Below are 14084 nucleotides of genomic sequence, written 5' to 3'. Positions count from 1 at the left end.
ATAAAGCTCAATTTTAGTCTCACCTGACCAGAGTACCTTATTCCATATATTTGGGGAGTCTTTTGCTTATTTTTTTCTTGAAGCAATGGCTTTTTTTCTGGCCACTCTTCAGTAAAGCCCAGCTCTGTGGAGTGTACGGCTTAAAGCCTATGGACAGATACTCCAATCTCCGCTGTGGAGCTTTGCAGCTCCTTCAGGGTTATCTTTGGTCTCTTTGTTGCCTCTCTGATTAATGCCCTCCTTGCCTGGTCCGTGAGTTTTGGTGGGCGGCCCTCTCTTGGCATTCCGGCTTTCTAGCCATTGCCGCTCCATGTTCTCATTGTTCCATTTGTTTTGTCTTGTTCCCTGCACACCTGGTTTAAATTCCCTAATCACACTGCATGTACTTAGTCCTCTGTTCCCCCCATGTCTTTGTGTGAAATTGTTTTGTTGCGTGTTGAGTGTGATGAGCCAGACTGGTTTTTCTCCCAGGTATCGTATTTTGACCCGTTGTATGTATTTGTCATACATTTGTATATTTGTGAGTGATTTCGTGCTTATTGACTTTTACCTCTGGCTGGAGGATTTTTGACGCAGTTGCGTCTGTCTTTTGTGCTTTTTCCAAATAAAAGTGTGCCTGATCACAACTCACTGCTCTCCTGCACCTGACTTCGTACCAGTAGTGCACAACATTGACAATTTACTTTATTTAGCCTGATCAGTGGAACAACTTTCATTCTTAACAATGTGCTAAAATATAGGGTAATTAATGTGCTTGGCAGCAAGAAAACTACTATTATTCCCCACACTTATTTTATTATTCCACTTCTTCCCAATTTTGTGTAATCACAAATTTGAAATATGACATGCCTCCTTGTGTCTTTTGAAAGTGAGTTATATGAGGCGACGTATTTTTGCAGTGATTCATGGACAGTTTTTAATAAGGTCATACAGATAAACAATGGATATTGAATGCTCCAGGAATCAAAAATAGATTTATTTTATTTTACTATTGTGCACATGCTAGGCAGAGATGGTAAGGGGACTCAACTCATAAACGCATCATATTGTAGAGTAAGATCATGGTAAGGATCTTCAACTAGTAGGAATAAACCACGGAATACTGATATTCATTCGATTTTTCTTCAAGGTTGGGTGATTTTGCGAAATTAGCCCTATTTTAAATTTGCGACTTTGACCCCAAATTACAAAATGTTTGTGTTCTTACCTTGAAAGCAGTCTATGGACAAGGAGACTGCAATCTATGATTTGGTTATCGACTGCCATCAACCATTAATATTAAAAGATCCTGTGCAGAGCCTTGCTGTAGTGATAACACAACAAGGCTCAATCACTGCTTCCAACCTTCCCACTGTTTCTAGCATTTGCCTGTCTCCCGATCTCATTTCATTACTATCTGAATAAAGTGTCAAACTACCTAAAAAAATATTTAACATTTTAGCATACATTAAATGTACTGCCCCCAAAAATCTCAAAGTAACAAAGTCATCAAATTCTGAGTGTTCATTTAATGTAAAGCATCCTGAATACACCTGACCTATGTTTTATTTATTTATTATCATAAAAAATTGCAAGAATTGCAAGAATTTAGCTTTAAAACTAAAATAGTCCTGGGGGAGGACACCCAGTCCAGCAGTTGTGCCAAGGAATGAAATTCACAAAGAAAATCTCACTCCAAGCTTTCTTCAAAAGTTGGCAGCCCTGAAAACCAGTCTAATAGGCCTCTCTCTCATTTACACGTTGGAACATCTGTTTTTGGGAAAGTCTGGGAAATTGTCTTTTTTCCAATAGAAATGGCGCATGTCCTGTTGTAGCGTGCCTCTTTGTTCAAATTCGCATCGCACTTTGAAGTCAACCCGGTATGGGTTGGCCTTGGTTGGCAAGCTCACATTCAACAAATCTGATCTGTGGATATTCCCACTTACAGTACCAGACAAAAGTTATTTTTTAAAACTATTTTCTACATTGTAGGATAATAGTGAAGACATCAAAACTATGAAATAACACATGGAATAATGTAGCAACCAAAAAAGTGTTCAACAAATTAAATAATATTTTATAAAAGTAGCCACCCTTTGCACACTCTTGGCATTCTCTCAACCAGCTTCATGAGGAATGCTTTTCCAATAGTCTTGAAGGAGTTCCCACATATGCTGAGCACTTGTTGGCTTCTTTTCCTTCACTCTGTGGTCCAACTCAACCCAAATCATCTCAATTGTGGATGATTGTGGAGGCCAGGTCATCTGATGCAGCAATCCATCTCCTTGGACAAATAGCTCTTACACAGCCTGGAGGTGTGTTTTGGGTCATTATCCTGTTGAAAAACAAATTATAGTCCCACTAAGGGCAAACCAGATGTTTTTGGGGGTTACTTCATGATTCCATATGTGTTATTTCATAGTTTTGATATTGTCACTATTATTATAATATGCAGAATATAGTCCAAATAAAGAAAAACTCTTGAATGAGTAGGTGTGTCCAAACTTTTGACCAACCCTAGTGATAGCATTCCCATTAGGAACAATGTTAAACTAAGGCGTTAATGCTATTCTGACATTGATCCAAATGGGAGTGCTGTGGCGCGAACACTGACCAACACTAGCACTAGTTTAAACATTGTTCCCAATGAGAACGCAAAGGCGCTAATGCTAGTCTGAGTTAGTAGCCGGACATTGCTAGTTCTCAGTGATCCCTCCACAAAAAAATGGTCCCTGTATTCAACAATCCAAGATGGTGTCTCTGTTGCCCTGAATTACCTTCCAAATTCCCTTTTCAACTGTATTACTGCTGATCTGAAAAAACTAAGCACTATGAACAAAAATAAGCAGTATAGTGGGTATGGAGATGACAGAGGAGCTAGAGGGAGTGGTGACCATGTTAAGTCAAACCATAGAAGTAGAATGTATAGACAATGTGAAATTCCGTTCTCTTATATTTATTTTAGAATGGACTGAGTCGATTTTAATCGCTCCATAGGGAAGATACAGGCTCCGTCCCAAATGGCACCCTATTCTGTAGATAATGCATAAAACATTTTATGTACATTTTCCCCTTTTCCATGAACATTTCCTTACATTTAAAGCAGTTGCACAAAGCATATTGAGGTTAAATGTATCCTTAAATTATGTGAAAAGGTTAATGGTGCCCATGAGGTCCCGTAAGTGCTTAATTCAGTATAAATATCAATATAAACAGCATTTCTGTGGTGGTGAATGTTGCCTTCCTCTGCCCTGTTTACAAAAGAAAAACATCTACCACCTAAATAATGGAAGATGCACACTAATGGCTTCAAAGCTATTTGGCTTGCTAGCTAGCTACTCTGTGTTATCTAGTTTGTCGAGCTAGAAAGGATTAGAAACAAGCTGAGAAAAAAAGTAACTAAAAGAAAAGTGTTTTTATTATCATCTGAAACAATTTACTTCTCCTGTCTTGAATTTAGAAGTTCTGTTTTGCGGTCTCCCAGAATAAATGCGATCTCTTTGACGAGGCGTTCAATGTTGCCAACTATTCATCAGTGAGCATCGCTATTGGCGCCTTGATTTGTTGCTAGATGACGTTTTGCCATTGCCATGACAATGTCACACCACCAATTTGTCTTGCTGCGGCACAGCTGCAGTACCCATCATAGTGTTTTCGTCCCATCTCCCGCCCCCTCCCCTTGTGCTGTGACATTGCTGTGACTTCTGTTGCACAGACAGCTTTTCCCACGCTCGTTTGCGGCAGAATTCAGTGGGAAAAGTCACTAAATGCTATCAGAAACGTACAAACCCTCAGTGTCAAAACTCCCCCAAGGCAGCCTGAGATGTAGCCGAATTTGTCACTAGACTCTTTTACAGTAAGTACAGTAAACATAGAACACTAAGTACAGTTTCCCTTATCTAAATGTTGCAGAGAATGTCCTCTTTCAGATGCTATTTTCCCAGGGTTGATAAGAGATAGAGCCAAATGTTTGATGCATGTAAAAAAAAGTCACAAATCCATCAGATCATCGGATATCCGACCCCATAAATCATAGTTTGTCAAAAATTGTGTTGAGTGTGTTGCTCAGCCTCTGATCAGCATGGTTGCACCATTCCTGTGCAGCAAGCATCTTGTTTCTTGACCCAGAACATCATGAATGTCACTCATTTATTTGTATATATTTGTATATGTTTTATTGACGCGTTTAACAAGTTTGAGACCCATACCTAGGAGAATAGGATGAATGGTGTGAAAAATTACGTTAAATAGTATTTTAGTGATTTCAAACGTCGGGCCACCGTGGAGAGGAGTGTGATTGTACTCACTGAACACAGCCTGCAGTCTAAGTCTGACTGAGAGTGATAATGAGACAGGACCTAGGACAGACACACACACGGACACACACAAACCATCACACTCACACAAAGTAGATCTGCTTCAACATTAAAAAGCCATTAGCAGTATCATTACGAGGTGCAGCTAGCGCCGGTAGTGTCCAGTGTAGAGCCTCGGGCTCTCCAACAACAACAGGAGAGGTGTTTATCTTCCTGATGCCCATTGCCTTGGCTGTCTGCTGGCACTTCAGCTCTTTAGATAACAAAGCTATTCAATCTCTACTCCCATGGTAAGATTAGCCAGCTACAAACTCTGCCCGGGCTGATTTACAAGGAGCTCCTACAGAATAATGGCTCTTTGTTTGTTTTTTTTGCAACTGTGTCCCAAATGGCACACTATTCCCTATATAGTGCACCGCTTTTGACCGGGGTCCATTGGGCTCCAGTCAAAAGCAGTGCACTATGTAGGGAATAGGGTGCCATTTGGGACTCAGACCCATAGCTTCTTCAGAATGTCTTTAGCAAACAAACATAGTGGTCCCCAGAGAGAGACAGAGTTAGACAGACAACAACAGTAATTTAGAATAACGCTTGAATTATTCAAGTCTTACTGCTAATTTACATTCTTAAAGGAGAATTTAGCTTTTTTTACAACCAATTCTGTATTTTGAATGTAAATGGCATGTTATAGAAGTGTCCAGACATAATTTTCCTTGTGATTTCACTTGTTTTTGAGAAACTTACCCCAACCAGCGATACACTTCCTCATCCTCGTTTTGTACCCAAATACGCAATTTTAGAACAGGAAACGCTCTCAATGTAGGGATGCAGGTCTGTTGTACACATGAAATGGTGTGATTCCAAACTTTATCCACAACGTTATATCCCATTTTGTGCAACTCGAATGGTTTTCCCTGTCCAGCTGTTCCATTCTCCGTGTAGCCTGCTGCTAGAATGGACAGAGATGTTTAGCTCGAGTTGCAACAAAATGGAATGCACAGTGCCTTCAGAAAGCATTCAGACCCATTAACTTTTTCCACATTTTGTTATGTTAACGCCTTATTCTAAAATGGATTACATTTGTTTTTTTCCTTATCAATCTACACACAATACCCCATAATGACGAACCGAAAACAGTTTTTAAACACAGTCCCTTTGCTATGAGATTCGAAATTGAGCTCAGGTGCATCCCGTTTTCCATTGATCATCCTTGAGACGTTTCTACAACTTGATTGGTGTCCACCAGTGGTAAATTCAATCGTTTGGACATGATTTGGGAAAGCACACACTTGTCCATATAAGGTCCCAAAGTTCTCAGTGCATGTCAGAGCAAATACCAAGCCATGAGGTCGAAGGAATTGTCCGTAGATCGCCAAGACAGGTCTGGGGAAGGGTACCAAAAAATGTCTGCAGCATTGAAGGTCCCCGAGAACACAGTGTCCTCCATCATTCTTAAATAGAAGAAGTTTGGAACCACCAATACTTTTCCTAGTGCTGGCTGCCTGGCTAAACTGAGCACTCTGGAAGAAGGGCATTGGTCAGGGAGGTGACCAAGAACCCGAGGGTCACGCTGACAGAGCTGTAGAGGTCCTCTGTGGAGATGGGAGCACCTTCCAGAAGGACAACCATCTCTGCAGCACTCCACTAATCAGGCCTTTATGGTAGAGTGGCCAGACGGAAGCCACTCCTCTGTAAAAGGGACAGGACAGCCTGCTTGGAGTTTGCTAAAAGGCACCTAAATACACTCAGACCTTGAGAAACAAGATTCTCTTGTCTGATGAAACCAAGAGTGAACTCTTTGGCCTGAAAACCAAGCCTCGCGTCTGGAGGAAACCTAGCACCATCCCTATGGTGGTGGCCCCATCATGCTATGGGGATGTTTTTCAGCTGCAGGGACTGGGAGACTAGCCAGGATCAAGGTGAAGATGAATGGAGCAAAGTACAGAGAGATCCTTGATGACAACCTGCTCCAGAGCGCTCAGGACCTCGGACTGGGGCGACGGTTCACCTTCCAACAGGACAACGACCAACACAGCCAAGACAACGAAGGAGTGGCTTCGGGACTAGTCTCAATGTCCTTGAGTGACCCAGCCAGAGCCCGAACTTGAACCCGATTGAATATCTCTGGAGAGACTTGAAAATAACTGTGCAGCGACGCTCCACATCAAACCTGACAGACCTTGAGAGGACCTGCAGAGAAAAATGGGAGAAACGCCCCAAACACAGGCGTGCCAAGCTTGTAGCATCATACCCAAGAAGACTCTAAGCTGTAATCGCTGCCAAAGGTGCTTCAACAAAGTACTGACTAAAGGGTCTGAATGCTTATGTAAATGTGATATTTCCGGGAGGTTTTTTTTGTTATTCAATTTCTAAAAAGCTGTTTTTGCTTCGTCATTATGGGGTATTGTTTGTAGATTGAATGGAACTAACAATTTTAGAATAAAACAATGTGGAACAAGTCATGGGGTCTAAAATGCACTGTAACAGATAAAGTTTGGAATGACAATATTTAATGTGCACAACATCTAAAGACCCTGCATCACTATACTGTGAGAGCTTTGCAATTTCTATTTGGTGTTTTTATTCGCACCTCCCATACTGCAGAATGAGCCATGGGGAAGTGTATCGCGAGTGGGGAAAGTTTCTCAAAAATAGAGATTTGGTTGAATAAAAGTAAACTTCTCCTTAAATGGATTGTCATTGTCTTGGAATGTTTCAACTATAATAACTTTTCGGTGGCAATTGAATTTGTATTTTGGCAGATAGGCCTACATCAGCGACGATGGAAGAGTAGGGGAGAGAGCGTATGGGAGGGAGGGCTATTTGTCTGACTATCATTAGTGATGGTCAACGATCAGGCACAGTGTCTGCTGTCTGTGATAGATCTGAGAGGACCTTAGTGGGACTGTCTGACCTGAGGAGTTTTACTCATGCTGCTGTGCTATCAGTGTTGGTTTGACTGGGGATTACTGACTGGTTGGAGAGCATGCCCCCCCCCCCCCCCCCCCCAACCATCAGAGATTGACCTAGGCACCAGGGAGTTAGAGGTTGTAACATAATCTCGTCTGTATCCCAAATGGCACCCTATTCCTTTCATGTGCACTATGTAGGGAATAGGGTGCCATCTGGGACACAGTCCTTCTCTGGAACATGGGGATGAGTAGGGTTGGTTTGTAGGCATCATTACTGTAGAATTTATGTGGCTCTGTTTCTCCCAAGAGCTCACGGTGTACCCCTAATGAGCTCTCATATTCATCCTACTGCAAGAGATGAAACACAAGAACACGGACACACGCGCACACATTGACGCACACAAACACACACATTGAGATGGAGGTGGCTTGGTCGTAATTGTGGCAGTAGTGGTGAATTGATTAGAATGCAAAATGCATTTTGCCTTTTATTTGACACAAACAGATGAGTGACTACAACAAACAGGGGAAAAAAGCACAAACAACAATATTAATCAACTGAATCATTAAGTTGAAATATTTTCTTTCTTTCTTGCTCTCTTTTCATTCTCTCTTTCTGCCCTTTCTTTCTCTCCCTCTCTTTCTCTCTCTCTCTCCTCACCCCCAAAGGACAGCGCAACGATGCAGTTCTGTGCCAACAAACTGGACAAGAAGGACTTCTTTGGCAAGTCAGATCCTTTCATGGTGTTCTACAGGAGCAACGAAGACGGAACGTAAGGCTCTGTGTTCTGTGATCCTGATCCTGTTAAAGGGATAGTTCACCCGAATTACAAAATGACATATTCGTTTCCTTACCATGTAAGCAGTCTATGAACAAGGTATGACAGCAACCCATGCTTTGGTTATGGTACCTATGTTAGCATTTTCATGCTTTATGTCCAAATCATCCAAAATATCAAAAAACGAATGTGTAACTCAATGATGTTACTAATAGAAAATGTGGATATGAAATGCAAATATGCTAATAGGTACCATTGTCTTGCATTGGATTTGTGCCACAAATGCAAAAAAGTTAGCATTTGAATCAGTGGCCAGGTAAACAAAACCAAAACATGGATTGCTGTAGTACCTTGTCCATAGACTGCTTATAGGGTAAGGAAACCAATGTCATTGTGTAATTTCAGTGAACTATCCCTATAACATTGAGGGGGGTATTAATAAAAATCACCTAATAGCAGGAACCACACCACCTAGTGGTCATAACAAGGTAATATGGACATAAAGGATGGGACATAAACATAACTTTAATGACAAAATTCTCTGAACACTGTTTTACATTAAAAAAAAATTTAAACAAAATTCACTGAGAATACCTAACATAGGATGAAGAAACAATACTCCGAGCCGCAGCGCTGTACTGTATACTCTTTGTTGGGTTGGGATTGGGGTAGGGACTGGGAGGTCTGTGGGAGGCTTTTGACAATTTCTTTGGATTCCTCATGTCTTACTCATTATTAGAAAAGCATTTCTTAGGTACTATATTTCTTGAATATTCTATGAATCCTATAAATTAAACTGTCCAATTTGGGTGCAATCAATTAGCTTAATTTCCCAGAAATCTAATTATATTCCAACAAAATAATGTTGCAGGAATGCTAATCTTATCCGTTTCTAAACTATTTCAGAACGATGGTGGGTGTCATGTCTTGCATTACCAATCACACTGGTTTACTGTATCTCTACAGTGTGACAAATTATGCAGTGGAGAATTGGTGCGGTGGAGAATGCAATTAGAGAGAACACACAGAAGGCAAACAGGTCTTTGTATAAATAAATTAAACACACACCAGCAGGACTGAGCCAAACCCACCAGGGACCATACAGCACCTCCCCATTCCTTAACAGGCTTCCAGCGTGTGTGTGTACGTGTGTATGTGTGTGTGTGTGCATGAGCCATACCCAGAGAGAATGCGCTATACTACACCCCCCAATCCCCTAACAGGCTACCAGAGTGCACTCTGTTGTCCCAGAGGCCCTTGCAGCGAGCGGTGTCAGACCATTTAAGGGCCACTGGTTTAGAGAGAGCCTGCACTTCTTAGCCCTTATTTTCATTCAGGCATTTCTTAAAGTGACAAGAGGGGATAGTGGCCAGCACAGATGTGCTAAAAGTGTCTGTGTAGGAGAGAGGAGAGGGACAAATTAGCGGGCGGCACGGCACACACACAAACACACATAGAAATGAGTACTTGGCGGATGCTGCTAAATGGACCGTGCTGTTCTAATGGCCAAAGGACCGAAGGCAACGAGGCAAGATGAAGTAAATCCCACTGCTCAGGATAAAAGAGGGAACACACAATATTGTGCAAATCTAGATCTGCTCAAGCAGAATTGTGGTGGGTGGACACACTGGGTTGGTGTGCAGTCCCCGTTAGGTAAGGCACTCAAGTATCAAAACAATATGCAAATTGTATCACACCTGTGTGAGGGAGGAGAGAGAGTCATTATAATAGTGAAGGCCAAAAACACACACCTTTGTTTGGACAGCGATGTCGGTAAACAAAGATTATACACGGACGCTATCATGAAGTTGCTGTTTTCAACACTATGAATTGTCTGTCTTTTAACCGGATATATTCTGTCCTTGTCTGTCTCTCCTCGCTTATCTTTCTCTTCCCCTCTGGTATTCTCTTCTTTCCTATCTCCTTTCTTTACTCCTGCCCAACTCTCTCTGTTTTCTCCCCTCTTTCCCCTCACTCTCTCCTGCAGGTTTACTATCTGCCATAAGACCGAGGTGGTGAAAAATACGTTGAATCCAGTTTGGCAGTCATTCACCATTCCAGTCAGAGCACTCTGCAATGGGGACTTTGACAGGTATAGAACTCGCCTCTCTCACTCCCTCTCGCCTCTCTCATCCCCTCTTACACCCTCTCATCCCACTGATCCTTCTCACCCTCACTCTTCTTCACTGCCAGGCAATCTAGGCCTTCCTGCAGTGTGTACTGAACATGTTGGGAATACATCAGCTCATGATCTTTGTTTTAATTCCGAATGATTTGTAACCGTGGAAGTGGCCTCGCTCATGCTTACAGAAAGCTACGCACTTTATTGCTAGCGATTTGGCTGGAAAAGGCTTAAAGGTTCACCAAATATAATGAAATCAAAAAGGATTGCATTATATTTCAGGGGTCAGATTCTTATTAAGTAGGTTATAGGCCTAAATGTTTTTTTTACCAAAGCAACAAAAATGTGACATGCTGAAAAAATGACTGTTTGATTTCCTCCAAACCATTGATCAGTGATAATTTAGTAACATTGTGACTTTTATTAATCTAGATATACTGAACTACAAATGTATTAGGGATCATTGGACGGACTATGATGGAGTCACAGCACAAGTGTACGGCAAGGTATAATGTGTAGGCCTAATTTTCCACCTGTACCTTTAGATCTAGCCAGTGTGGACATTTCCATAGACAAGCCACTGTAGACTATAATATTACTGTGGCCTATTATTTTCTAATCTGCAACTGAATTAGACTATTCTTCATGTTACAAAAAAAAGTTTATAAAGCACTCAGCGGCTCAATAACTCTAGCCTCCACAGCACTGTCCAGAATGAATGGTGGGTGGTGGGATGGTCATCCAATACTGCTTCCAGCTCAGAATAAAATGAGCGATTGGGTTTTCCCGTTGCCACTCCTGCTATTACAGTCCTTGGCCTTTCTGCGTGATGTTTACGTATATTTGATTTTGCACTGGCATTGAACATGGGAACGGCAGAAGGTTTTTTCTACTCTCATTCGGGATGATATTCTATCTCTTCATAAATATATTTATTTCCATATGCGTCATCTAATGTCGATTGGACTGTGGCATCCAACCAGAGTGCCAGTAGGTACGAGGTTTCTAATGAAGACCATTATCTTATTTCTGGCGGAATTTAAATAAGTAGAAATATTTTTCAGGTAAGAACAAATTCTTATTTTCATTGACGGCTTAGGAACAGTGGTTTAACTGCTTTGTTCAGGGGCAGAACGACAGATTTGTACCTTGCCAGCTCGGGGATTTGAACTTGCAACCTTTTGATTACTAGTCCAATGCTCTAACCACTAGGCTACCCTGCCGCTCCATTAAAAACTGAATTAATAGAGGTATCTTTGTCCATAATTACCTCACCTGTCCGGTGTGATTTCTTTTCAGAGGGTCACCAAATCCTTTTTGGGCAGAAAAAGTTCACGTCGATCCATGGAGGCAAAAAGGACAATGTCGGAGTATAATTCAATAAGGGAAAAGCTGCGAAATGGAGAGTTGAAAATAAAAGAGTAAAAGTCATTTTTTGGGAAGGATTTGGTGAAGCGTTAACAGGGGATGATAGCAGTATTATGCACTATACACATTCGACAGTCACAAGAGCTGAACTTCAAATAGGCTCATGGCACGTGAAGGGAATGGTAGCCTATTGTTCAGGTGGGTTAAGTGAAACCTGAAATCTGGACACTGACTGTAGGTCTATAACCTTTCACAGCCTTAATATTAACTCCTGCAGAATGAAGCATTTCCTTGCAGTGAAATTATACACCAAATGTCGACGACGTGAAATAGGCAGAGTTTTTTTTGGTCAATGTTTTGTAAGAGCCTCCTCGATGTTAGCCGAGAGAACACTTTCCCCTGTCCTATTTGGATGCAAGCCATCCAAAACTTGGGCCTCACCCAGATTTTGTCAAAATTGTCAATGATCTCCAAATCCATCGAGGAACAGCAGGATTTAAGCCAGTAGTGTAGACCGAGGAGACGACTGAAGTCTGACGTGCTTATACTCAGATATCAGAAACAGTGATCTACAGGAAACAACCACGATGTGAGACAAGCTTTGACAGTGACAGCCAGGTAATCGAGCTAGCCTGCTAATGTCAGCTCCAGGAGTTGGTAAAAAAAAGTGTTTTTTTTTTTTAAAGTATAAAACACAGTGGTGTGTCGCTACTCCAAATGTTCTGCTTCTTACTTCCTGGTCACTTTAACTTTGACAGGTAATTAACGTCTACAGTACATTTCTCTTAGCCATGTACACTCTAATGTCCATAAAATGTTGTGTTTGTGGATGGACAGTGATTAAAAGTTGAAATAAATTTCAAGAAGCAAAATAGCAGTCAACGAATTTTAAACCAAACGGAATCTTTACTCAAGTTTTTATTTAACAACGACAGACTCTTAGGCTGAAATCAGTGTTTAAAGAGGAGGTCTGGTTATGATTTTTGCCCTGAATGGCCTGGTCTCGGGGATAAGCCGTTAGCCACAGTGTTAACAGTCAACATAATCACATGGTAATCTCCACATGTCGTTCTGTCAGGGTCCACTTACCACTATAAAGCCCCCTGAAACAGTAAGCTGGAGACGATAGGCCCTAAGACCGTTAGGACGTAAGATAGGCCCTATGACCACTTAAAGCTAGAATCCTTCATTAAAACAATGACAAAGCGGATACCCCACTTCTGTTTAGGTAAAAAGCTGAGGAATAGGCCTGGAGAAATGTAACCACTCTAAAATTCATAGACAGAGCAATGGTTACATGGACTGTTCATCCATGATATCACACTTCTAGTTTTGAGGCTATACAGTGTTTGTTCACATTTACATTGTTTGCAAACATTTGAGTAAAGCAAGCTTATATTTTGGGTTCTGATGGGGTACGACTGTTGAACTTAGCTCATGAGGCATATATAAGTTATATTCTTCAAGAATCAATGGGTATATATCATTAATTTAGAAATTAAATGAATGTAGCAACTAAGGGAAAGGGGGATACCTACTCAGCTCTACAACTGAAATGTGTCTTCCGCATTTAACCCAACCCCTCTGAATCAGAGAGGTGCGGGTAGCTGCCTTAATGGGTTAACTGTCTTTTAATGGGTTAGCTGTCTTGCTCAGGGGTAGAATGACAAATTTTTACCTTGTCAGCTCGGGGATTCGATCTAGAAGCCTTTCGGTTACTGGCCCAACGCTCCAACCAAAAAGCAGCCAACAAGTGTTGGAAAAAGCATTCCAGGTGAAGCTGGTTGAGAGAATGCCAAGTGTGCAAAGCTGGCATCAAGGCAAAGGGTGGCTACTTTGAAGAATCTCAAAATATAAAATAGGTTTTGATTTAACACTTTTTTGTTACTACATGAGTTCATGTGTTATTTTATAGTTTTGATGTCTTCACTATTATTCTACAATGTAGAAAATAGTAAAATCAAGAAAAACCTAGTAGGTGTGTCCAAAATGTTGACATACACTGTAAGTTTGATGTAACTTACTCTGTGGATGATGTCTGCTGAATGGATATACTGCAAAACAGACAAATATTTAAACTGCATACAGTACCTATGACAACCTATACCAGTACCTATGACAACCTATACCTGCACCTATGAAAACACACACACACACAGGCCTACCTTGAGACCCCGGAGGATCTGGTATATGAGGAACTGAACGTGGTCGTCCGTCAGGTTCTGACACTTGACGATATTGTTGAGGTCCGCCCCCATCAGGTGGGTCACCAGGTACCTGCCAATCACAACCCAAAAAAATGAAAGACGGGCCCAACGCTCTAACCACTAGGCTGGATTCTAGCTTTAAGAGATGAGACGGTGATATAGCAAAATGCACTTCAGATATATGGCTGATGTAAGACATAAGAACAACAGAGAGAGAGGAGTTTAGATAGAGAGGGAGGAAGACAGAAAGAAAAGGAGGGCGGAGGAGGACTTAAACATGGGTCGACTATAGAGAAAGAGAAGGAAGAATAAGAAAGCGAGAGAGAAATGAGAAACTGGATTTTTTAAAGACCATACATGTTGGATGCTACTTGCTCTGTACAGGTCAAAGCAGGATTTCC

At 41.4% G+C, this 14084-nt stretch overlaps 1 protein-coding gene across 2 annotated transcripts in view; it reads left to right on the top strand.

Moving 5' to 3' along the window:
- LOC110527714 (copine-5) overlaps positions 1 to 14084 on the top strand; it is a 192855-nt gene that overhangs the window by 119652 nt on the left and 59119 nt on the right. For both annotated transcript variants that reach the window (XM_036983207.2, XM_036983206.2), the window contains 2 exons: positions 7877 to 7980; positions 9974 to 10078. In XM_036983207.2, the coding sequence (XP_036839102.1) occupies positions 7877 to 7980; positions 9974 to 10078 (209 nt within the window). The remainder of the gene's footprint in view (positions 1 to 7876; positions 7981 to 9973; positions 10079 to 14084) is intronic.

This window comes from Oncorhynchus mykiss, chromosome 7, assembly GCF_057628025.1.
Source record: "Oncorhynchus mykiss isolate SJ-2025 chromosome 7, ASM5762802v1, whole genome shotgun sequence".
Lineage (NCBI taxonomy): Eukaryota > Metazoa > Chordata > Actinopteri > Salmoniformes > Salmonidae > Oncorhynchus > Oncorhynchus mykiss.
This window is presented reverse-complemented; position numbering and strand designations above follow the sequence as displayed.